Below are 23,177 nucleotides of genomic sequence, written 5' to 3' on the forward strand. Positions count from 1 at the left end.
AGGGATGGGGAGAGGACATGGTGGGGATGTGAGGAGTTCATGGATGGGACACAGAGGGGACATGGAGCAGTGATGGAGAGACACAGAGGGGACATGGAGGGGCACAAAGGGGCCATGTTGGGAACACAGGACCACGGGAACATGGGACTGCAGGACCGCAAGACCACAGGAATGTGGGACTGCGGGAACACGGGAACATGTAAGTATGGGAACATGGGACTGTGGGAACACGGGAACACAGAATTACAGGAACATGGGAATATGGGATTGCAGGAACACAAAACTGCCAGAATACAAAAACACGCGACCACAGGAATACAGGAATGTGGGGACACATGGCTGCAGGAACACGGAACAGGAACACCACAAGACAACGGGAATGTGGGAACATAGGAACACGGAATTGTGGTAACAAGAGAACATGGGATTGCAGACACTGCCAGAACACAGGAACACAGAACTCCAGGGACACAGGAAAGTGGAAACACAGGACTACAGGAACATGGGACTGCAAGACGATGGGAATGTGAGAACACGGGAACGCTACCTCAACGCTCGTGTGCACTTGAGGGGTGGTGAAAGAGGTTGGACTGGATGATCCTCGTGTGTCCCTTCCCCCTCAGGACATTATCTGATCCTTGTGTGTCCTTTCCCCTTCAGGATATTCTGTGGGAGCGCCCGGTGTCCTGTACAGGACCAGGAGTTGGACTGACTGATCCGTGTGGGTCCCTTCCCACTCGGGCCATCCCACGATCCCTGGAGGTCCCTCCCTAATTGGGATGTTCCCAGATTCCCTCATCCCCCTCAGGATATTCTCGGCATCCCGCCCCGCGCACGCGCGCTGCGGATCCGGGGCGGGGGCGCGCCCCGCGCACGCGCAGTGCGGGGGGAGGGAGGAGCGGGGGAGCGCTCCCGCCATGTCGCAACGCTGCGGCGACCGCGATCGCGATAGGGAGCACGACAGGGAGAGGGAGCTGCAGTGGTCGGCCCGCAGGATGGGTACGTCGCTGCTGCTGCAGCTGTCGGCGCACGAGCGAGAGCTGGACCTCGTGTGCCTCGACCACAGCTACGCCAAGCCCTGGAGCGCGCACCCCGATGCCAGCGCGGCCCGGCCCGCCCGACTGCTCTTCATCACACCCCGCAGGCACCTCGGCACCGCCCCGTGAGACACCGAGGGGCTGAGGGGAGGACTGGGGGGATCTGTGGGTGTGTCTTGAGAGGCTGAGGGGGCTTGCGGGGCGGGGGGGGGCTGGGAGAAGAGGGTGAGGGGTCTGAAGGGGGCCAGGGGGGTCCTGAAGGGCAGGTGGTGGGGCTGTGAGGGGCGAGTGGGTGGTCCTGAGGGAGCTGAGTGGGCCTGTGAGAGGAGGGAGAGGGGCCAGGGGGACCCTGAGTGGCAGGTGGGGGGCTGTGAGGATCCTGAGGCGACTGGGGGCTGAAGAGGGTTTTGAGGGTCAGAGAGAGCTGCGTGGGGCTGAGGAGTCGATGAGAAGAGGGGAGGGGGTGCTCACGGACCTCCCTAGGGACTGGGAGCTTTTCCTGAGGGGCTTGTGGGGGTCCTGAGTGGCAGGTGGGTGGGCTGTGAGGGGAGTTGGGGCTCCTGTGGGTCTGGGGGGACTGTTGGGATCAGGAACCTGTGTAGGGGCTGAGGTGGGAAGAGGAGCTGTGAGGTGACAGTGTGGGGCTGGGGGTATGAGGGAAGGATGGGGGTCCTGGGGGGTAGTGTGGGGTTTGTGGAGCAGAAGGGTGGGGGCACCCTGAGGTCCTGGGGGGGACTGTGGGGTGGGTAGGGGGTCCTCTGGGGTGAGAGGCTTTAAAGGTCCTGAGGGACCTGTGGGGCAGGTGGGGGCTGTGAGGGGAGGCTGTGGTGCCTGTGAGGGGGAGCTGAGGGGCCTGTGTAGGGCTGGGGTCATGTGAGTGGTCCCATGGGATGGGGGAAGTTTTGGGGGGCCTGGGGGGAGAAGCAGGACAGGCTCCGAGGGGTCTGTGAGAGGCTGTTGAGGGAAGGGGAGAATATGGGTCTGGGAAGATCAGAGCAGGTTTGGGCATCCGGAGGGCTTGGTTTGTGGGCCCAGGTGGTTTGGCTTGGAGTCCAGGATAGGCTTGGTTTGGGGGTGCAAGGGTTTGGTTTGGGGGTGCAGGGGCTTGGTTTGGGGTCCAGGATAGGCTTGGTTTGGGGGTGCAGGGGTTTGGTTTGGGCATCCAGGGAAGCTTAGTTTGGAATCCAGGGGGCTGCCAGGGCACAGATCAGGATTAACAGGGTCCCTGAATCTCAGTGCCCACCATAGCAGAGCCCAGGGTAACCCATCCCTGTCCTAAATCCGTCGCTGCCCTAAACGCCCGTTCCCTGGCAGGGAGGCCGACATGCCAATCGACGTGGAGACAGTGACGCCCACCCCGGTGCCCCTGTACGACAACCAGAAGGCCCGGAGTGTGATGAATGAATGCGAGAGGCACGTCATGTTCGCACGCACCGATGCTGATGCACCTCCACCCCCTGATGACTGGGAGGAGCACGTCAACAGGTACCCAGGGACAGCAGGGACAGGGAATTCTGGCACTCTCTGGAGTGCTGGGAGGGTTTTGGTGAGACTGGACACACAGAGATGTTACTGAACTGAGCTGTGTTCAAGGAAGGTGGATTTTTGTGTTCAAACTCATCTGGCTGCTGTAAAATCTGGGTGTGATGGTGGGGGGTGGCCCAGCTGGTGAACCTCTCCCACATGGCATCACAGAATCACTAAGGCTGGAAAAGACCTCTAAGGTCATTGAGTCCAACCTGTGCCCAATTCCCACCTTGTCACCCAGCCCAGAGCACTGAGTGCCATGTCCAGTTGTTCCTTGGACGCCTCTGGGGATGGGGACTCCACCACCTCCCTGGGCAGCTGCTTCCAATGCCTGACCACCCTTTCTGTTAAGAAATTCCTCCAGATGTCCATCCTATGAATCCATCTCATGTATTCAGGGGAGGTTGGAACAGTGAGTCATAGAGTGATGGAACAGCTCCAAAGACTCATTTGGGTTGGAAAGCCAAATTTTTAAGGTCATTGAGTCCATCCATTCCACAACACTGCCAAGGCCACTACAAACCCGTGTCCCCAAGTGCCACATCCACAGGGATGTTAAATCCCCCTAGGGGTGTGGACTCCACCCCTGTGCCAGGGCTGAATGGCCTGTTCCATGAAGGAATTTCCCCAGTATCCAACCTGACCCTCCCCTAGCACAGCTTGAGGCCGTTTCCTCTCATCCTGTCCCTTGTTCCCTGGGAGTAGAGCCCAACCCCCCCCCCGACTTCACCCTCCTGTCAGGGAGTTGCAGAGAACAAGAAGGTCCCCCCTGAGCCTCCTTTTCTCCAGGTGGAGCCTCCCCAGCTCCTTCAGCCCCTTCCCCACTCCATTCCCTTCTCTGGACACACTCCAGCCCCTCAATGTGTGTAATGAGGTGAAGGCCCAGAACTGTCCCCAGGATTGGAGGAGCCTCAGCAATGCCCAGCACAGGCAGGGATCTGGGGAGTCATTGGATTACACGTAGATCCTCAGTTCAGCCGTGTTCTAATGTCAAAGAAAATGAGGATGTGCATAAATTCCACCCTGTGGAACCCTCCAGCCCACAGTGTTAACATTATGAGGAATTTGATTGTTTTATGGACAGCAGCTCTCAGGCCCCAGGCGTGTGCGTGACAGCTCCTGTGTGTCTCTCCCCACAGGACAGGGTGGACCATGGCCCAGAACAAGCTATTTAACAAGATCCACAAAGCACTGCAGTCGGACAGATTGGCTCGCCTGGCCAATGAGGGGGTAAGAGTCGTTATCTGTCCTTCTCAGCAAAGCCAGGATGGAAGTGTTGGCCTTTGGATCATGTAGCCTCAAGGAACAGGCAGCTCTGGGCTTCTTTGAGCCATGATTTTTGTGGAATCGTAGAATATCCTGAGTTGGGAGGGACCCACAAGGATCTTTGATCCAACTCCTGGCCCTGCACAGACACCTCAGCAATCCCACCCTGGCCCTGAGAGCGTTGTCTAAACACTCCTTCGGATCTGGCAGCCTTGGGGCTGTGACCACTGCCCTGGGGAGCCTCTTCAGTGCCCACCCGCCCTCTGGGGGAAGAACCTTGTCCTAATATCCAACCTAAGCCTCCCCTGAAACAGCTCTAGCACGTTCCCTCATGTCCTGTCACTGGTCACAGAGAGCAGAGATAAGGGCTGCCCCTCAGGAGGAAGTTTTGGCTTTCTGTGAGGGCTCCCCTCAGCCTCCACTTGCCTTCCAAGGACAGGTTTAGTCCTCACGGCCAGATATTGGGCTTTGCTTCCAGGGGTCCTAGGGCTGCCCAAGCCAACACTTCCCTATGGATCAGGATGCATGTGACATGCTTGATTTTGATAACTGTTCCTTTTGGATTTTCTGGTCTCCAGGCTTGCAATGAGCCTGTTCTGAGGAGGATAGCGGTGGATAAATGTGCCCGGAGGGTGCGCCAGGCCCTGGCCAGTGTGAACTGGGACACCAAACTTATCCAGTGGCTCCACACGACACTGGTGGAGACCCTCAGCCTGCCCGTGCTGGCAGCATACCTGGATGCTCTGCAGACCCTGAAAGGAAAGGTGATAAAAAGCAGTGGGAGACTTGGCTGTCATGGATGACCTTCTCCCTTTATCCAGCTCGCAGATGGAATTGTTATCCCTTGTTTTGTGTGTGTTTTCTCAGTCCCTCCTGGCCTCTGGTTTCAGATCCCCACGCTGATCGACAGGATGCTGCTCTCCTCCACAGCCAAGACAGGAGCAGCTGGGGCTGAGGCTCTGTCCCTGCTGCTCAAGAGGCCTTGGGACCCAGCAGTGGGTGTCCTGTCCCATAATAAACCAGTAAGTGCCTCTGGGGGCTTGTGGGGAGCGAGAGGTCCCACATCAACTTTATTCTTCCTCTTCCTTCTACCTCTGTCTTCTCTGCTCTTTCCCCCACATTAGACTTGCTCAGTGATGGGGAGTCCTTCTGTTGGGCATATTCCCCCTGGGCTATCCCAAGGGAGCTGTGGCTTGGGAAATTCATACTCCTCTTCTCTTCTTTCCACCTCTGTCTTCTCCCTGGGCTCTTTTCCCATGTTTTTGACTTTCTCAATGACAAGGAGTCCTCCTGTTGGGCACATTCGCCCTGGACTGTCCCAAACTTTGGCTTGGGAAAACAATCACTTAACGAGCTGTGCAAGGTCCCTCCTGCTTCCCTATGCAGGCCAGGCAGGCAGTGAGGTCCCTCCAGAGAAGTTGCTCTCCCTGACAGGTCTCTTGTTGAACTTTGCAGAGCAAGTTGCCTGGTTCCCCTCTCATCCTCATCGCTTCCTCTGGCCCTGCCAACTCCATGTTCCCCGCTTCCCGACGGCACCGCTTCTGGCAGTCACAGCTCTCCTGCCTGGGAAAGGTGTGTGGGCTTGGCTCTGGGGGAAGGACAGAGCTGCTTCCGGAAGCCTTTGGTGCACCAAAATCCTTGGAAAGCAGAGACTGACACTTGCCAGCCTCAGGGTTTGCCATTGAAGACTGCACAGGGGTGGATTTTCCCAAACCCAATGTGTTTGGGGTTTTTTGATACTGTTATTAAGGATTGATGAGGGTTCTGATAGGAAGGGGTTGGAGAAGGGAGACTGGAAGTCGTGTTAGTCCTCTTGGCTATGGAGCTGCTCACTTATCTCCTAATGAGTGTGTTTGATACACTGGAGCGAGGGGAGGTGTTTTCTGGTGGGAATCCATGGGGAGTTCTCCATTTACTGTGGTTTTAGTAGCTAGAAATGAATCCTAGGGTAAAGAAGGAGAGAAAGCATGAGTTCATGTGTAAAATGGGCTCCATTCTGTGCTAATTGTTGTCGGCACCTGTTGTCCTCAGTAAGGCCTTGGTTAATTCCTGATTTTCCCTCTCCACTGGCAGGTGATTCCCATTGCCACCTCCCTGCTGAACAATGGCAGTGGGGTAGGAGTGCTGCAGTGTCTGGAGCACATGATTGGGGCTGTGAGGGGCAAAGTGGCAGAGGTGAGGGAGAGGTAACGGGTTTATAAGGGAGCCTTTGTGCTCCCATTGACCTTACTCCCATTCCTGGAGGTGCTGTGCTACCCCAGGACATCATCCCATTGTCTGTCCTGCTTCTGCATCCCTGTGTTTTTGTCTCCTGTAGATTCACAACCACTTCTCTCACAAGCAGATCATCCTGATCGGGTGGAACACGGGTGCCTTGGTGGCCTGTCACGTGAGTACCTGATTCCTTTACTTCATCAAGGAAGCACAAGAAGGATATGGATCTGTTGAGCAGGTCCAGAGGAGGCTGCAGAGATGCTCCAAGGGATGGATCCCCTCTGCTCTGGAGCCAGACTGGGAGAGCTGGGGCTGTTCACCTGGAGAAGACCTCTCCAGGGAGACCTGAGAGCCCCTTCCAGTGCCTTAAAGGGCTCCAAGAGAGGTGGAGAGGGACTTGGGACAAGGGATGGAGGGACGAGACAAGGCGGAATGGCTTCCCACTGCCAGAGGGCTGGATTAGATGGGATATTGGGAAGGAATTCCTCCCTGTGAGGGTGGTGAGGAGCTGAGATGGAATTCCCAGAGAAGCTGTGGCTGCCCCATCCCTGGAAGTATTCAAGGCCAGGTTGGACCGGGCTTGGAGCAACCTGGTCTAGTGGAAAGTGTCCCTGCCCATGGCAGAGTTGGGACTGGATGGCCTTTAAGGCTCCTCCCACCCAAATCCTTCCAGGGTTCTGTGATTCTCCCAGAGCCCACTTGGCAGCCTCAATTCAGAGATGGATTTGAGAGACTGTTACACTTAATGGGTTCTCCTTGTCCCTTTCCTCTTTCCGTGGCCTGCTTTTGACCAGTCTGTGATTGTGAGCCGTTAGCAACTTGAGTCATTTAACATTTTCTAATCACTCTTTTAATCTCCAAAGCCAAGTGTAGCTATGGAAGGTGTTTCTGTGCCTGGCACAGCAGCTTTTGCTCCTGGGATGCTCTGTGCTGTGAGAATGCTGAGTGCTGCTCTTTCTGCCCAGGTTTCAGTGATGGAATATGTCACTGCCGTTGTGTGCCTTGGATTCCCACTGCTCACCGTGGATGGCCCCAGAGGGGTAAGGACCAGGTGGAGCTGTTGAAAGAACTCCGCTTTTCTTTAAACCTCCCTACATTATTTCATGGAATCAGGCTTGGAAGTCCAGTGAAATTGGCATCTTTTTTGAGGAATGTCTGTGTGATTTGTCTTTGAAGGAGGTGTTGCATTTAGAGTAGGGACTGTTGCATTCCTGGTGGGATTCTTGGTGCAAAAGCAGGTGTGAGAGGTGCTATCTGTGATTGTCTCGGCTGTGACCTGTTTTTGCAGCTCCTTGCTGGACGTGTAGATCCCTCGTTAACCGTGCCCTGGGTCCCTCATTAACTGTATCATTTGGCACCAGAGCTGGTTTATTCCTTTATGAGCTGAGCAGTGTGTGACTGGTTTGGGAATAATTAGAGCTGTGCTAATGCAGTGGCTAATTCCGAGGGTGTTGGAAATCCATCTGGGAGGTGTTTGCTGGAGCGGTTTTCATCTGGACTCAGTACAGCTGTCAATCCCATCGGGATTAACCCCAAGTGCTTCTTCAGGTGTTCAGCTCCAAAGATTCTTCATCCAGGCTCAGCCCTTCCAGATTGCAATTCCCTGTACTCTTGCAGGATGTTGATGACCCCCTCCTGGAGATGAAGACCCCCGTCCTCTTTGTCATTGGGCAGAATTCCCTGCAGTGCAACATCGAAGCCATGGAGGATTTCCGGGAGAAAATCCGGGCAGACAACAGCATGGTGGTGGTGGGGGGAGCAGATGACAACCTCAGGTAACGCCCTGTCAGCTGGATACTCTCTTTTCCCAGGAATTCTGGGCAGCATCTGGGTGTGCTGTGTAAATAAACCCCAGATTTGGTACTGAAACTAAATGGGAATGGCATGAAAATGCTCCATACTTGAGTGAGTTTGGAATAATTGCACTAAAAAGCTGAGCCAGTTGTGCATGGGAATGGGGTTGCCTGATCTAGAGCTGGGCCCAGCAGCACAGATCAAGTTTTAGAGCATCATATGAATCAGAAATCTCTAGTGGGAAAAATCAGTAAAGGAGAGGAAAGAAAGAAACATAAAATTCTGACTCTGGGTCTGGAGAAATAGCTCTCAAGTGTCAGATTTGCTTTGGAAAATGCTTTGGGGTGCTGGATATTTTTCCTCAAAGTTTGTCTTGGCACTTCTGAGGGATCAGTCTCATCCTTCCAGTAGTTGGTGCTCTTGGGTTGTGACATGAAGGCTCTTACTCAGGCCTTACTCGGTATGTAACTGGGTAAGGGACCCACCTTGTGTCACTTGAATCCTTCTCTCAGATGAAGATGTTGTGAGCATGGAAGTGGAAAACCAAACATGTTGATTTCCATCTGTTTTTATTTCCCAGGATAAGCAAAGCCAAAAAGAAGTCAGAAGGCCTGACCCAGAGCATGGTGGACAGGTGCATCCAGGTAACCATGGGGATCTTCCCTTCACAGCTCCAAAAAAAGGGGTAATCCCTGCTGAAATGTCTCAATGCCCAAAGGTTCCAGCCAGGATTGGTTGGATTGAAGGGAATCTGTCTCCTGAGGGGAATTTGGAAGTGGCTGTTTCAGTAGAGACGTGAGATTCCTGGTGGTGCACATTAGAGATTCTTGGTGGTGCACCTTAAACGAGGAGCAGTTTCCTAAGTCTCTCAGGGGACACAGGCGGTATTTTTGGGATATTTTTGGGAAGTTTGAAGAAACTATCATGTTTCTCTCCCAGGTGTCCGAAATCAGTGGGGTGTGAGTTTTAATGAGAAAGCCAAAGTCTGTCTGTGAGGTTTTAGATATTCTCCCTGTGGAATATTAGACCTCCAGAGCCTTATCCATTTGTCCCTTTGGGAATCTCATTCTTTGATTTGTCTGTGAGTTTATAGGGAATCTTCTTGCAGGATATTAAACCTCTAGAGCCTTATCCATTGGTCTCTTCAGGAGTCTCATTCTTGGGTCTGTCTGTGAGGTTTTAGGGATTCTTCCTGTGGAATATCAAACCTACAGAGCCTTATCCATTTATCTTTTTGGGAATCTTATTGCTCCTTTGCTTCAAACTGTGAAGATCCATTGTTAGAGACCTGCCCACCTCTTAATCCAGTTATTTATTCCCTCCTCCCTAGGATGAGATAGCCGACTTCCTGACTGGAGTGCTGACCCGAGCCGAGAGCCACTCGGGCTCCGATCCCCGGGACCTGGATGCTGAGAAGAAGAAAAAGCCCCGTGACTCCACCAGGAGGGATCTGTCCTTTGACTTGCCAGAAAGGAACAGCAGACCTACCTCCCCTGCAGCCAAAGTGCCAGCCTCGCCCTCAGGATCAGAGGTGGGAGCTTTTCCCAGGGTAATTCCAGCTGGGAAAGGCTGAGGTTGTGTAAAGAGGTACCTCTGTGCCACTGAAATATGTGGTGAGAGCTGTGATTAGTATTGAAGATGGAGGGAAGAGGATATGGAGGAGTGATGGCCTCAAGTTGTGCCAGGGGAGGGTTAGATTGGATATTAGGAAAAAGTTTTCATGGAAGGGGTTGTAAAGCATTGGAAGAGGCTGCCCAGGGCAGTGGTGGAGTGACCATCCCTGGAAGTGTTCAAAAAACACATGGTTGTGGCACTTGAGGATGTGTTTAGTGGTGACTGTGGTGGTGGGTTATGGTTGGACTTGATCCTAAAGGTCTTTTCCAGACTTAACAATTCCATTGTTCCAATGGCTTGTGGTGAGACAAATGAACCTTCAGAGATAGGTGTGCTCCAGCTGAAGGATTCCTGACACTCAGGGTTAAGACTGACTTGGGGAAATGTTGGGATAAGAGGTGTCCCTCTCTTCCAGCAGGACTTATCCAGCGTCTCCAGCAGCCCCACTTCCAGCCCTAAGACCAAAGTGGCCACCGTGTCCCTCCAGAAGCCCCCCCCGGTGGGCACCACACAGCTCCTCAAGAGGCAAGTGCCGAGGGCAGACACAGTCCTGACACACAAGCAGGCACAAGGTAATTCCCTGCAACTTTCCCACCCTTTTAGCATCCAGATTTTTGGTCTTTCTCTGTCCTGGTGTGTGGAGGTTTTTGTCTTCCGAGTCCTGTCTTGAATTCCAAGCTCCCCGTGGCAGCTTTTTCTCCAGCTCAGTCCCTGTTGCTGCCGTCTGAAGGGATTGGAGGGTTGGAATTATGTGGGGAATGGTGTTTGTGGAGCTTGTGGAGTCTTCCTGCTGTTGGGGAGTGGGAAGGACTTTCACTTTGGCTCATCAAATCCCTCTGTAGCCTTGCTCTAATCCTTTTGGAAGTGGGAGCCCCTTGTCCAGTGTCATGAATCCTTGAAGGCTCCCTGGGAAGAGACTGAAGGTGCTCAGGAGAGACTAAAGGTGCTCAGGAGATGTTTGAGGCTGTTGAATTGAGACTGAAACTGTGGGATTTGGGGAATTATAGAGTGATCTTGCAGTAAATGGCTGTGGAAAACCTGCTCTGAATAAGAACCCACCCTGTGGAGTTTTGTGTCCTGTTAGTGTTGATTTAAAAACTTTCTGTGCAGCTTCATTGTGGTGGTGAATGCCCAGAGTGTAGGGAATGGTTTTGTGGATGAGGATCCTCCTGGCAAATCCCTGGGCAATAGTTCTCCATCCTTCCTTCTCTCCTTATTTCTTTGCCCAGGGCAGACCTGAACAGGCTCATTGTTGTCTCCTATGTGACCTTCCACATCCTCTGAAGCCTTTTCCTAATTCAGGGATAGACTCCGGGAGGAAGCTGAAGCTTGCATTTTCCTTAATTTCTCGGACAATGGACTGAAGGATTGTATTCCTTTGTTGTTGTAGCTGAGGGAAGCAGTTTCTGGGTAGCACATGGGAGGCAGGAGGAGGGTGTGTGGGTCTTTTTGGGTCTTTGGCTGTGTCGTGGCACAATGCTGCTGCTCCTGGCTGGAGCTGCTCAGGGATGTGCTGGCTCACGTCTCCCAGCTGCTCTCAGCTCCTTGGTGCAACTGAGCCAAGCTTAGCTGTGCTCTTCCAGCCAGGCCTGCTCTTGTTTCCAGGGCCTTTTCACAGTGGCTGTGGGGCTGGAGAGGGCTCCAGGTGAGAGGTGGGATGAGGAGGAGGTGGCTGTGTCTCCGTTGTACCTGTGGCTGGATGAGTTATGTCCAGAGCTCTGTCCCTGCTCCGAGGTCTGTCTGTGGTGTCCCTGGAGATCCCTGTCCCCTCCAGAGATCCTGTGATCCTGTAATTCTCTCTGATTCATTTCAGCTCAGTTTGCTGCTTTTCTGAAACAAAACATGCTGGTGAGGAAAGCTCTTCCTCCTGGCACCTCTTCATGTCTCTTGGGTGAGTATCCCCTCACTTCCCGCTGTCTCTCTCCCTGTCTCCCTCCTCTCTGTCTCAGCTCCCTTCTTCCATCATCTTCCTCTCCCCTTGCATTGATTTGGGGATGTGGCCCAATGTGTCCCCTTGTCCCCCTGCTTTTTGCTTCCTTTTTGCTGTATTTGGAGCTGGAGCCAAGGGCCCACTTTACCTGGGAGCTGTGACTTTTCCTGAGCTCTTCCTTGTTCCCAGTGGATAAAAGCAGTGTCTGGCAGTCGGTTTGCTCTGATGGACTAAAGCTTTGTGCACGAGTATAACCCTTTTTCTTTGCTGGGGGTGAGAAGGGGACATGGACATCAACCTGAAGAGACCATGTGTGGTTGTGGTGGAGCATCCCAGACACGTGGGAGAGAAACAAGGGACAGCCAAGTGACTTGGAAGGGACACGTGGAGCAGCTTTGCTTGGCCTGAGGGAATTAGAGCAGAGAGGTCAGGGAGGGGGATGGCTTTGGGAAGCTGTGATGGATCAGGGAGAGGGGTGGCTTTGGGAATCTGTGATGGATTGGGGAGAGGGATACTGTCTGGACCAGGAGACATGTGGAAGTGAGCGCTCCGTAGTCCTGGAGTTTCTCAAGTTGAGCACAGAGGTAACTGAGTGTGTCATGCTCTGAGGGTTTGGAATCAAGGGGCGAAATCCATAGTATCTAAAGATGTGTTTTACCATCACAAATGACAGTGAATGTGTGGATCTGGGGTTAGGAGGGCAGGCAAAGTGGAAATCCAAGGATTTGGGAGGCTGTGGTGGTGTCACAGGAGTGTGTCAGTACTCCATTAGGGTGCTGAGAGTTGACATGGGTGAGAAGTTCCTCTGCCACCCCAAATGCTGCTGCCTTTAACTCTCCAACCATGGTAACAAACCCCTGAGGCAGGTATTGCCCCAAGCTGGTGGTTTGAAAGGTTTCTTTCCCTCTTGAGCCTGGTTTAGGGGTTTCTTTCTCCCTGGAGCCTTGCTTAGAGCTCTCCCCTGTGCCATGAGGGGAGGGAGCACACTTGGAGCCCTGCAGGAGAATCCCCAGCTGGTGGGAGCTGCGGAGAGCCTGGCACAAGCCTGGGGGGGTCTGTTCATAACTTCAAAAGCCAGTTAAAATCTCTGGGCTTGTTAATGCCTGAGATGTGAGGCAGGAAGGGGGGGTGGAGCTTCATGGATCCACAAAGAACAGGGTCCTCCCTGGAGTGGTGGGAACACAGAGGGACGTTGGGTCACTGCTTGTTGATGCTTTGAGGGACACTTGACACCTGTGCACGTGCCTTTCACTGTCCTGCTTGGCTGGTGGCCCTTGGGGGGGCTGTGGGGCCTGCAGGCTGTGCACGGCTCCGAGGTCTCTCTGGATGCATCTGGGTCTGGATGGTGCATGTTTGGAGGTGGTCGAAGGCATGGAAGTGTTGCACGAGTGAACAGGCCTCAGGTCCAGCCATGGAGAGGAGGACAGCAAGCTTGACACTTGTCTTGGGGACCAGAGCAGCCCCAAAATGCTTGGAGTTGCCTGAAATTCCAGGATTTGACTGCAATCCTGTCCGACATTCACAGTTCTGAGGTGTGTAGGTGGTACACAGTATATAAATATATACATACACACACATATCTATATCTATTTTATACAATATATCTGCACCTGGATATTTATAAATAAAAAGGGATGTACATCTTGGCCTCTGGGCTGTGGAATACGCAACTTGGATGCCCAGGACCATCTAGATACAGGGAATTCTCAGCATTTCAGGCTGGACTGGATGATCGTGGGGGATGCTGGATGGGCAAGATGTGGCAGCTCATGGCCATGTCTTGTTCCTGAGCTGTTGTGGGTCCCCTGTGCTTTTTCACAGGCTTTGGCCCTGGGAAGTTTGTGCTTTAGGGAGGATGGAATGGATGTTACACATCAAGGATGCGACAGCAAAATGACACATTGGTGTGGAAGAGAACTCTCAACATGTGGGTTTTCTCCCCAAGTACCAGTGTGGGGCTTTGAGGAGCTTGGCTTTGCTGCAGCACCTTTTCTGCTTTGCTTGGTGCCTCCCAAAAACCTGCCCAGCTCCAGGAAGAATAATAGGTGTGCAAATCCCTTGGCTGTGTTGGAGGAGCAGGTAGGCTGAGCTCTGATCCTGCACCATCTCTGCAAGTCTCCACCTTGATCCCCTCACCTGGAAATTAGGGATGTTGGAGGGGCCTGATGCCAGGATTTGGATGTGCCACACTTTGAAATGAAAAGTGTTGATGTGGAGGTGTGGTATCACTGTCCACATCCATTTCCCTTCTCTGCAGAGGCAAGACAGATGTTACATCCCATCCTGCCCTAGCCTGTGAGTAGCTTAAGCCAAATCCTGGCCTTAACTCAGCACAGGACAGGCAGGAGCCAGCTGAGGTGGAAAGGAAGGCGTGTTCCTGGTGCATGGGAGTGGGCAAAGCTGGCATGGAGGGAGCTGAGGAAGTGTGTGCATGGGCATGTGTCCCTCCTGTGCCCAGAGGAGCAGCGCTGACCTCGAGGTGCTCAAACAGCTCCTTCTGTGTCCCCCAGTTCCGGTGCCAGAGCCCTCGGAAGGGGCTGAGAAAGATGGTGTGCGTTTGCAGCTGAAGAGGCACCAGCCCCCCAGCCCGACCCAGTGCTCCAAATCCTCCAAACGAGCCAAAATCAAGGTGACCATTGTCTCCCACGGGGATGCTGCTGCCATGGGCACCGGAGCTGCCCTCACCACCCAGGCAGAAAGTGAGTTGTGGCTGCACAGCTGCTTCTTAACCCAAAAACAGGGCCCTGGCTGTGCCCAGACCTGCCCTGAGGGGAACCTGCAGGGAGGGGAGGGAGCTGTGATTTATTGACCTATTGCTGCTATTTTTGGAGGAGTTTGCTGCAGAAAAGGTGGTGGCTAGATGTGTGAGTGGCTTGGGGGCAGCTGAGGGAGTGTGACCTGTTGGGGCTTGGCAGGAGCCTGTTTTCCATAGCGGTTGGAATTGCACATTCCAGCAGAATGCTTGGCTGCAGCCTGGAGCTGGGAGGTGAATTTTACACCTTCCTATGGTCTTACACCTTCATCTGGTTTTACACTTTCCTCTGGTCTTACTCCCTCCTTCCTCTGAGTGTGGAGCTGCTGCTGGAAGCAGGATGCTGGTCCTGCTGGACCCCTTGCTCCACGTAGGTCGGGTGCATCTCTGGTTCCGCTCCTCCCACCTGGAATATGCTCCTGCTTTAGGGATGGCAACCATATTCCTCCCTGTGGAAGACCTTTGTGTGTTCAGGCACTTCAGCCCCGTGGGGCCTGGAGTCTGGCACAGCACACAGTTGACGGACATATAAAAATTCCAGCTTTCCTACCTCTGCATCTGGGAAGACCCACCACAATACATCCTGTATCCAAGGAGAGGTGATGTGCTCCATCTTCTTCCCCTTGAGCCTTTGGAAGAGAGGCCAAAAGCTTTGGCTGCTGTTCCCTGTGACCCTGAAGGATGTTGTCTTGTCTGGAGTGTGTGTTTTCCTCCTGCCAGAGCTCCAGATCCATAAGGTTATGGACTGAAAGTGGCTCCGTTCTGCTCAGAAATTAGAGCTTTTCCAAGCTGAGAAATAATTCTGCTCCTTTCCAAGCACCTCTTTGCTAATTTAACAGTTGTTTTAAACTGTGAAAGTACCTAAATCCACATTGTTTTGGAAGGTTACAGTTGATCTTCGGGCAGCTTTGAAAATCTCTGCTTTCTGGAGGTTTTTTTTATTTTATTTTATTTAATTTTCCAAACTTTACTTCTTTTCACAGAAAGGAAATGAATTACAGAAGTAAAACATGAACCAAACCAAGAATTCCCTCTTACCCGGTGTGAGCAGGAGGAAAGCACAAGACAAACACAGTTGTATCCCAAAAAACACCGCAATAAACAAATCTCGTGACTCGTCGCATCCCTGTGTATTTTGTAAAGTGTCTTTAATTAAAGAATCCTTACAAAATCCATCAGCCAGATCCCAAAAATCCATTGAGGTGGTTCAACTGTGCCATGATGAACTTAGGAGGTGATTAGTGGAGACAATGTTTAGGAGAGAGATTTGGATTTGGTGTCAAGGGGCTGAGATTCCCGAGACTCTGGAAGCTGATTCCTTTAATCTTGGCTGTCATTCCACAGCAGTTTTGATTGGACTTTGTTCTTTGGGATGTGTGTTTTTCCTGGAGAAGATGTTCTGGGAGCAAGATGAGCCCATGGCCGTGCCTGTGGGTACTTGTGTGAGAGGGGGATCCCTAAAAATTCCCTAAAGCCCCGTAGAGGAGGGAAAATGAGGATTGTCCTTTTTCTCTTGCAGTTGTCTCCGGAAAGCCAGTGCCCGTGGCCATGTCTGGAGCAAAGGAGCTCTCAGGGCTGCTCTCCACCCCCAGGTGAGTGGGAATTTGGGATTTATGAGCTGTGGGTCTCTTCGACAGGAAACACCACAACAGGGGCACTCCTGCATATGGAGCTTTCTGGTTTCTTGCTTCTCACTGGAATGTTCTGCCATGTGGGAGGAGGCTTTTGGGCTCCTGAAAACTCATTGTCACCTGGGAGTCGAGCCTGTGAATGGCAGAAATGGGCAGAAGTAGAAGGTATTGTGGCTGTTGGGTTATGTTTTATGTAGTTCCCCAAATTCAGGTTATCTTCCTTTTGAATGACTGGTGACTTTGGCAGAAATTCAGTGTTTAATCCTTCCCTTCATTCTCTTTTACAGTCAAACTTTTATTTTCCCAAAGACAGGGAAAAGCCTCAAAGTGACTCATGAAGGTCATTAACTGCCAATAGGGATTTCTGTTGGGGGATGAATCTCATGTTGATGCCTGTTTTCCCTTCTAATTCAAACCCAAGCTGTGGGAAACCAGACTCTGATTGATCTTGTTGCCCAGGGAGACTGTGGATTCCCCATCCCTGGAAGTGTCCAAGACCAGGTTGGACAGGGCTTGGAGCAACCTGGCCTGGTGGAAGGTGTCCCTGGGTGGAACTGGATTTGAGGTCCCTTCCAACCCAAACTGTTTTGAGATTCTGTGATCTGGGAGAGGAGAAGAGTTGTTTTAAATAGAAAGTAGGTTTTAAACAGCAAGAGTGTTGCTTTGGGGTCAACAACTTTTGTGTAGGGTGACTCAGAGAGATGCACGCTTGTAACAAGCCCTTCCAGTTTGGAAATCCATGGATTTTGCCACAGGTGCTCCTGCAGTGGAACAGGGAAACTTCCCTTGGACTTGATGATCTTAAAGGCCTTTTACAACCTTAACAATTCCATGATTTTCTTGCTTTGGGTTTTTGTAGCTCAACTCCCTTCCTTCAGGAGTCCTGCTGGTTGTTTGGGTTGGTGCCATCTGTGTCCCTGTGCGGTTTGTCACTGACTGGAGCCTCTTTCTTCTCTTTTAGGCTGAGTTCAGCAGCAGAGGCCTCACTAAGCCCTGCTCCAGCTGGAATTCCCAGTAGCACAGCTCCCAGTGCATTCCATGCCCTGCAGAGCAGGCTGGTGGCCAGCAGCACCCACAGCCTGCAGGCCCAGCCAGCCAGTGCCCTCCAAGGTATCCACCTCCCCATGTCTGTCCTGGGAAGGTAAAAGGTAAACCAGGTTAAAAATCACTCAGTGGAGGCTCTTCCTTGCATTCCCTGGTTGCTTTGGGTCTGGTTGAGGCAGGATTTGTAGGGATTTGCTGTGGAAGATGCAGTGGGATGCATCAGCAGACCTGATAATTGTGTCACTTGTGTGTAATGATGCCTTGAAACACCAAACCCGACCTCTTCTTGCATCTTGAGTTTCACAGGTGACCCCATTTGTAGCTGCAGCGGTGGAATGAAGCTGTGCTAGGGGGATTTAAGTGGGATATTGGGAAAAGGTTCTTTCCCCAGAGGGCGGTTGGGCACTGAACAGGCTCCCCAGAGTTTGGTCGTGGCCCCAAGGCTGGCAGAGCTCAAGGAGTGTTGGGACAACACTCTGGGGGACACGGTGGGATTGTTGGGGTGTCTGTGCAGGGCCAGGAGTTGGATCCGTGATCCTTGTGGATCAATCCAACTCAGGATATTCCATGATTCTATGAAACGTGTGGCACTATATGTGTAGAGCAGCTTGGAGGATTCCCGCCAACCTTGGGTTGGCTCATTAAAGAGCAGGTTTCCAGCCACGGGACACACCTGGAATTTCATGCTGCTGAATTCTCCAAGCCTGATTTGATTCTTTTCCTGGATTTTTTTTTTTTTAGGAGCAGCATCTGCCAGCAGCCTGCTCCAAGGGCTGAGCTTCAGCCTGCAGGACATTGGGACCAAGGCATCCACTCTCCCTGCCAGCATGGCTGCTACTGGGCCACCTGTGCAGGTATCCACTGGGGATCCCACAGGGAAGCTGTGTGCAGGCTGGAGTTAGAGGGAACTTGGACAAGGCCCTGTTTGCTCTGGGACCAGGAGAGATGAGGAGGGGAGGCTCAGTGACAGGTCTAGGGAAGGGGTCTGTGGGAAGGTGTTTCTAGGCAGCCTTCTAGAAAATGCTGAGTTGGAGAATGGATTTAGAGGAATCAGGGATAATTCTCCTGGATATTCTGGGAAAACACACACCTGTGACCTCTCACTGCACTGCTCATCCCTTCAGTGTGAGGTGATTTCATGCGTGGCTTCATTTGGAGTGGGCTCAGTTTCTCCCAGTCATAGTATCAAGCTGAAATGAGATGTGCAAACTGGAAGGGACAAGTTTACTGGCATTTAGACCCGCGTGTGACCAAGAAAAAAGTGGGGAAACCATGACCTCTAACACCTCTGGCTTCTGTGGGAGGGAGAGGCTGTGCCACTGCCTCATCCTCTTTCCTTCCAGGTGCTCAGTGCTGCTGCTTGTCCTTGCAGAGCTCAGCTGTGAAGGCTCCCACAGCCCTGCAGAGCCTCAGTGCCATCACCACAGACACGGGCACCATCGTCCGCACCATCCCTGTGCCCACCTCCCTGGCCCTGGGGGCCTCAGCCAGCGGGAAGCCCTCAGCCATCCACCAGCTGCTGACCAATGGGGGGCTGGCCAAGCTGGCCAGCAGCCTGCCAGGGCTGGCCCAGATCTCCAACCAGGCAGCAGGTGAGGGACATGGGGGCAGGGAGGCATCTGGAACACCCCTGAGAGTGAGGAAGAAGGAAGGACTGGGCTGGAACACCCCAACACCCTGAGAGTGAGGGATAAGGAGGCAGGGAGGTGCCTGGAGCACCCTGAGGGTGAGGGAGAAGGGGGGCTGGAAGGTGATCCAGGTGCCTGGAGCACCCTGAGACCAGCATTCCCAAACCTTTTTCCTTATGGACAACCACATGTGCTGGCAGTTTCCAAGCAGCCGCCTCTGATGAAAAGGCTTCTGGTGCCCCCAAGCTGCTGATTGCGGCTTCCACAATCCCTCTGTCTCAGGGACATCTCCCATGTGTGTTTTCCAGGCCTGAAGGCGCCCACAACCATCACTGTGACCCTGCGAGGGCAGCCCGGCCGTGTGAGCACCCTGAGCCAGGCGGCCATGGGGATGATCCAGCCCCAGCTGGAGGAGCAGCCCATGCAGACACAGGGCCCTCAGGTAATCTGGGACACCTTTTGCCACAGAGTGTGTCCATCACTGCTCACTTGAGCTGTTTCTGACTGTCACAGTCCAAGGGCAGGTGTGGCTGTGGTGGGGAAAGTGTTCTTGGTCACATCTCTTGGGTGTGATGAGTTGGCGGTTTGCTGAGGTGGTTGAGAAGATCCAAGTCATCATCATGTCTGTGTCAGGGTTGATTGTGCTTGATATCACAGAATCATGAACTGGTTTGGGTTGCAAGGGACCTTAAAACTCATCCCATTCCACCCCCTGCCATGGGCAGGGACATCTTCCACTAGACCAGGTTGCTCCAAGCCCAGTCCAACCTGGTCTTGGACACTTTCAGGGATCCAGGGGCAGCCACAGCTTCTCTCAGAATTCCATCCTGCCCCCTCCCCACCCTCACAGGGAAGAATTCCTTCCCAATATCCCATTTAACCCTGCCCACTGACAATTGGAAGCTATTCCGCCTTGCCCTATCCCAAGTCCCTCTCCAGCTCTTGGAGCCCCTTAAGGCACTGGAAAGAGCTCCAAGGTTTTCGTGGGGCAACCTGTGCCAGGGCCTCCCCACTCTCCCAGGTAACAATTCCCAATATCCCATCTAAACCTTCCCACACTAATACTGCACCAAGGGAATCTCCAGCTAGACTTGGAAAACTGCCATCAGCATGTTACTGAATCCCCAGGTAAAAATTACCCTTCAGGTGAAGCCTTTGGATGGAAGTTGGGTGAGTACAAAGAGCAGCAGCCAGGAGAAGTGATGGAACTTGACACAGATTGACTCCAGGGTGAGTGGTTTAGGGAAGGGTTAATTTTTTATGTGGTGCCACTTGAAAGTGGATATTTGATCCTGAGCTGTGACTTTTCCCTACAATGCTGAGCTTGTGTGTTCAAGGCAGGGCTTAATTGTGTGGCTGGTGCAAGAGTTGCTTCAAAAGCAAACTGAAAGCTGCCTTTTACAGGAAATGGGGTGAGCTGTGTGTTTTTGTAACTAATTATAGCCCTTGACATCAGCTCCCTGTCCCTTTGGCGCAGAGGGTTACGTAATCCAGGGCTTCCTGGAACAGACTGGATTTACAAAAGGCTTTGGGGGATAATGCTGAGGGCTTAAACTCTTGTGTTTTCAGCAGTAGCCAGAGCTGTTGTTGGTTGTTCCCTTTGAAATTCCAGCTGGGCCTTTGCAGAAAGCTAGAAGCCCAAACTTGGATTTCAACTGGGTGTGGGTTTCAACTGTGCCTGGAGCATCTGAGCTGCTCTTTGAGGGGGTAGCTTTCCTTCCTCCTAGGCATCAAACAGGAGGTGGGAGATTCAGGAATATCCCTGTGGATTTTGGTGCAAATGCTTCCTGTGAGAGCAGAAACGAGAGTGTTTTATGTGGCTTTACACTGAAAATACAGGTTAAAACTTCAGCTTCTCTTTTCAAGAAACTGCTCTGTGGGGCTTTAAGGGTTGGGTGGGTTTCCTCTGGCACTGTGGTGACATCCTGGGAGCAAGCTTCAGGGACTGAGCTTGGATCACAGTTCTGTTTTCTGCCAAGATTTACACAGCCAAGTCTGGAGCTGCAAATCTGGGCTGAGTTTTGGGATCTCCTGCAGAGGGCATGAGGAGAGATGATTTCAGCCCTTGTAAGCAGGTGGGAATACCTTTCTTATCCTGAAGTCTCACCCTTTCAGCTCCTGGGGGGAGGAATATTAATTACAGCTAAGGGAACACCATAAAATTGCTGCACAAGGCAGGAAAATCCAGGTGTGACCTGCCTGGGCATCAGGTGATGCTGACTTGAGCTGGAGCTGTGCTGGTTGGTGGTGGAGGAGGAAATCAGATTGGATCAGAGGAATCCATCCAAAAAGGTGGATATCTGCTGGAAAAGCCACTTTGGAGTGTAAATTGTCAGCACAGCACTGGGAGGGCAGCCAGGAGAGCACAGAATGCACAGGTCAGGCACGTGAAACGGACCCAGAGGCACATGAAGAACCCCTCAGGTGAGGGAATTCCAGGTACTGGGAGCTCTCCATCTTGGGATACAAATCCCAGCTCCCCGGCTGTCCCAGTACTGGACATCTGGTGGCCCCTGGTGCTGTGGGACCAGCTGGTTCTTGTCAGTTTATCTTTTACAAGCAAGAGGGAAGAGCTGCTGATGTGGAGGATGGTATGGCTGTTCCAGTTTCTTCTGGTGTCACTGGTGTCATTGTTGGGTCTGTACCATGTGGGAATCATTCCTGAACTTCTGGTTGTTGCTTTACTACAGGAAAATCCAGACCTTGGTGATGTCCCTGACAGGGATCTGAGCAGGGAGGTTTCCTTGGGGGATCTGAGTGGTCTGGGAGTAGAGCGGTGCCAGTTTTCATTGTTGTGGTTTCCCTCCCTGGGTTGTGCCAGCGCTGGGGTTTGTTTTGGGGTCTCTCTCCAGAGAGTGGACCAGGCCAGGTCCTTCTGTTCAGTCTGGAAGAGCTGCAGGGTGCAGCATTGGGATAATCCCAGTGCTCTCCATGTCCCCATCCCGGGCTTGGCTCAGCTGCACCTCAAGACCTTGATTTTTGCTTCACATGAAGGAACATTTGCTTCATAGCCAAGATGCTTTTGGGGGGCACAATTCCCATCAGCTCCCAGGGTGAGCACCATGTCCCCCCACTGCTGATCCTCTCCCCTTCTCCACAGTGACCACCACCAGCCCCATGAAGACCCTCTACGTCATGTCAGCCGCCAGGCTCTCGGCTCTCACCAAGCCTGGGACGAGTGAGACTACTGCCGTGCCCCTCACACTGCTGGGCATCCAGCCTTCCTCCTCCTTCTCCTGCTCCTCCTCCTCCTCCACCGGTGCCCTCCCCTTTGCCACCCTGGTGCACCCCAAGGTGGGACCTGCCCTGCATAGCCCCTCCAGGATGCTCCTCCTGACCCCAGGGAAGGGTGAGAGGGCCCTGGGACACCTCAAGGAGAGGGTCAGCCTAGCCAAGAGCCACGTCCTGGGGCCCCTGGAGACCCTGGGGAGGGCTTCCCCCATGGTGGACAACGGCAGCACCATCATCCACCCCAGGGAGGCTCAAGCCAACAGACACTTAGTGCGCATCCTCAGGCTGGGCAGCTCCTCCAGCATCACCCACCAGCCATAGGGACCCCTGGGACCCACAGGAAGGCTGAGGGGTGGGAAAGGAGCAGCCCCCTGGGCACAGGGGTGATGTTTTTCTGGGTTTGTTATTGTTTAATAAAAATTTCCTTTTTTATTCTTCTGTGCTGAGTTTGTGGCCACAGCCCCTCCAGAGGCAGCTGGGGGGAACTTGTGGTGAGGGTGGATTTCTGGACTTGTAGAGAAACAGAGGGACAAAATAGGAATGGATCCAGGGAAGGATCTACACTGTGGGTCCTGGGAGCAGGGGGGCAGCTCCTCCTGTACCTCCCTTATAGAATGAGGGAATCATGAGCAGGAAGGATCATCCATCCATCTCCTGGCCCTGCACAGACACCCCAGCAATCCCACCCTGTCCCTGAGAGCATTGTCCAAACACTCCTTCAGCTCTGGCAGCCTTGGGGCTGTGACCACTGCCCTGGGGAGCCTCTACAGTGCCCAGCCACCCTCTGGGGGAAGAACTTTTTCCTGATATCCAACCTAACCCTGCCCTGACACAACTCCAGCCGTTCCAGGGTCCTGTCACAGGGAGCAGAGTCAGAGCTGCCCCCAATGAGCTCTGCCCTCAGTCTCCTCCACAGGGTTTCCCACCTCTGGATAGAAGACTCAGCTGATTCGTCCTGCTTTTGGGAATATTTATACTTCCTGAAAAAGGCTCAGCTTTGATCTGCCCTGAACCTTGACAGCCTTTACAGCTGCGTTTCCATCAGACACATTGAGCGTGAACCACCAGCTGTGATGGGACTTTTGTGGATCTCTGGGATAATCTCAACGCTCCCCATGTCCCCATTCTAGGCCGTGGCTCTGCTACACCCCAAGCCCTTGACTTTTGCTTCCCATGAAGCAACATTTGCTGGCTGAGATGCCTTTGGGGAGCACAGTTCCCATCAGATGGAGACCCATGGAGCCAGGACAGCCCATCCAAGGGCAGGAATGTGCTGAAATTTCCACTCACTTCCTCATCCTTCCCAGGGACTTGTGCAGCCTCTCACACACCAGATGACAAGGAGCGGCATTTTCAAGGATGCTGAGCTTTGCCACCATCCCAAACCCTGTTGGACCTGGTGTTCCCTTTTCCCTGGGCTTTTAGGGGAAAAAAAGGGTAAGATTTTACTTAGCCAAAAATCTGAGTTCAGCCCAGGCAAAATTTCCCACAGGAAAAGTTGTGGGTGTG

The 23,177-nt window shown here is 53.0% G+C and overlaps 1 protein-coding gene across 6 annotated transcripts; it reads left to right on the plus strand.

Annotated features, from left to right (window-relative positions):
- The first annotated feature begins 875 nt into the window (after nt 1-875).
- Nucleotides 876-21,645, plus strand: LOC113962750 (KAT8 regulatory NSL complex subunit 3-like). 6 transcript variants are annotated; one of them, XM_027673494.1, is made up of 21 exons: nt 876-1,162; nt 2,352-2,522; nt 3,704-3,794; nt 4,409-4,594; nt 4,721-4,852; nt 5,286-5,402; nt 5,904-6,005; nt 6,148-6,219; nt 7,010-7,084; nt 7,662-7,819; nt 8,419-8,482; nt 9,169-9,369; nt 9,868-10,024; nt 11,266-11,343; nt 13,893-14,081; nt 15,654-15,726; nt 16,727-16,875; nt 17,551-17,663; nt 18,182-18,401; nt 18,746-18,879; nt 21,538-21,645. In XM_027673494.1, the coding sequence occupies exons 1-21, from the start codon at nt 918-920 to the stop codon at nt 21,538-21,540; spliced, it is 2,730 nt and encodes a 909-aa protein (XP_027529295.1). In that variant the 5' UTR covers nt 876-917; the 3' UTR covers nt 21,541-21,645. The 6 variants fall into 6 exon arrangements, with proteins under 6 accessions (XP_027529295.1, XP_027529297.1, XP_027529300.1 ...); XM_027673496.1 differs by having other exon boundaries at nt 9,871-10,024; XM_027673499.1 differs by lacking the exon at nt 13,893-14,081.
- Nucleotides 21,646-23,177: the final 1,532 nt, after the last annotated feature.

This window comes from Neopelma chrysocephalum, unplaced genomic scaffold, assembly GCF_003984885.1.
Source record: "Neopelma chrysocephalum unplaced genomic scaffold, ASM398488v2 Primary Assembly neopelma1_184923, whole genome shotgun sequence".
Classification (NCBI taxonomy): domain Eukaryota; kingdom Metazoa; phylum Chordata; class Aves; order Passeriformes; family Pipridae; genus Neopelma; species Neopelma chrysocephalum.

Coding starts and splice junctions, on each gene's coding strand:
- LOC113962750 (XM_027673494.1), top strand. CDS start 918: ATGTCGCAACGCTGCGGCGACCGCGATCGCGATAGGGAGCACGACAGG. Junction 1,163..2,351: donor AGGCACCTCGGCACCGCCCC/GTGAGACACCGA, acceptor GTTCCCTGGCAG/GGAGGCCGACATGCCAATCG. Junction 18,402..18,745: donor GATCTCCAACCAGGCAGCAG/GTGAGGGACATG, acceptor TGTGTTTTCCAG/GCCTGAAGGCGCCCACAACC.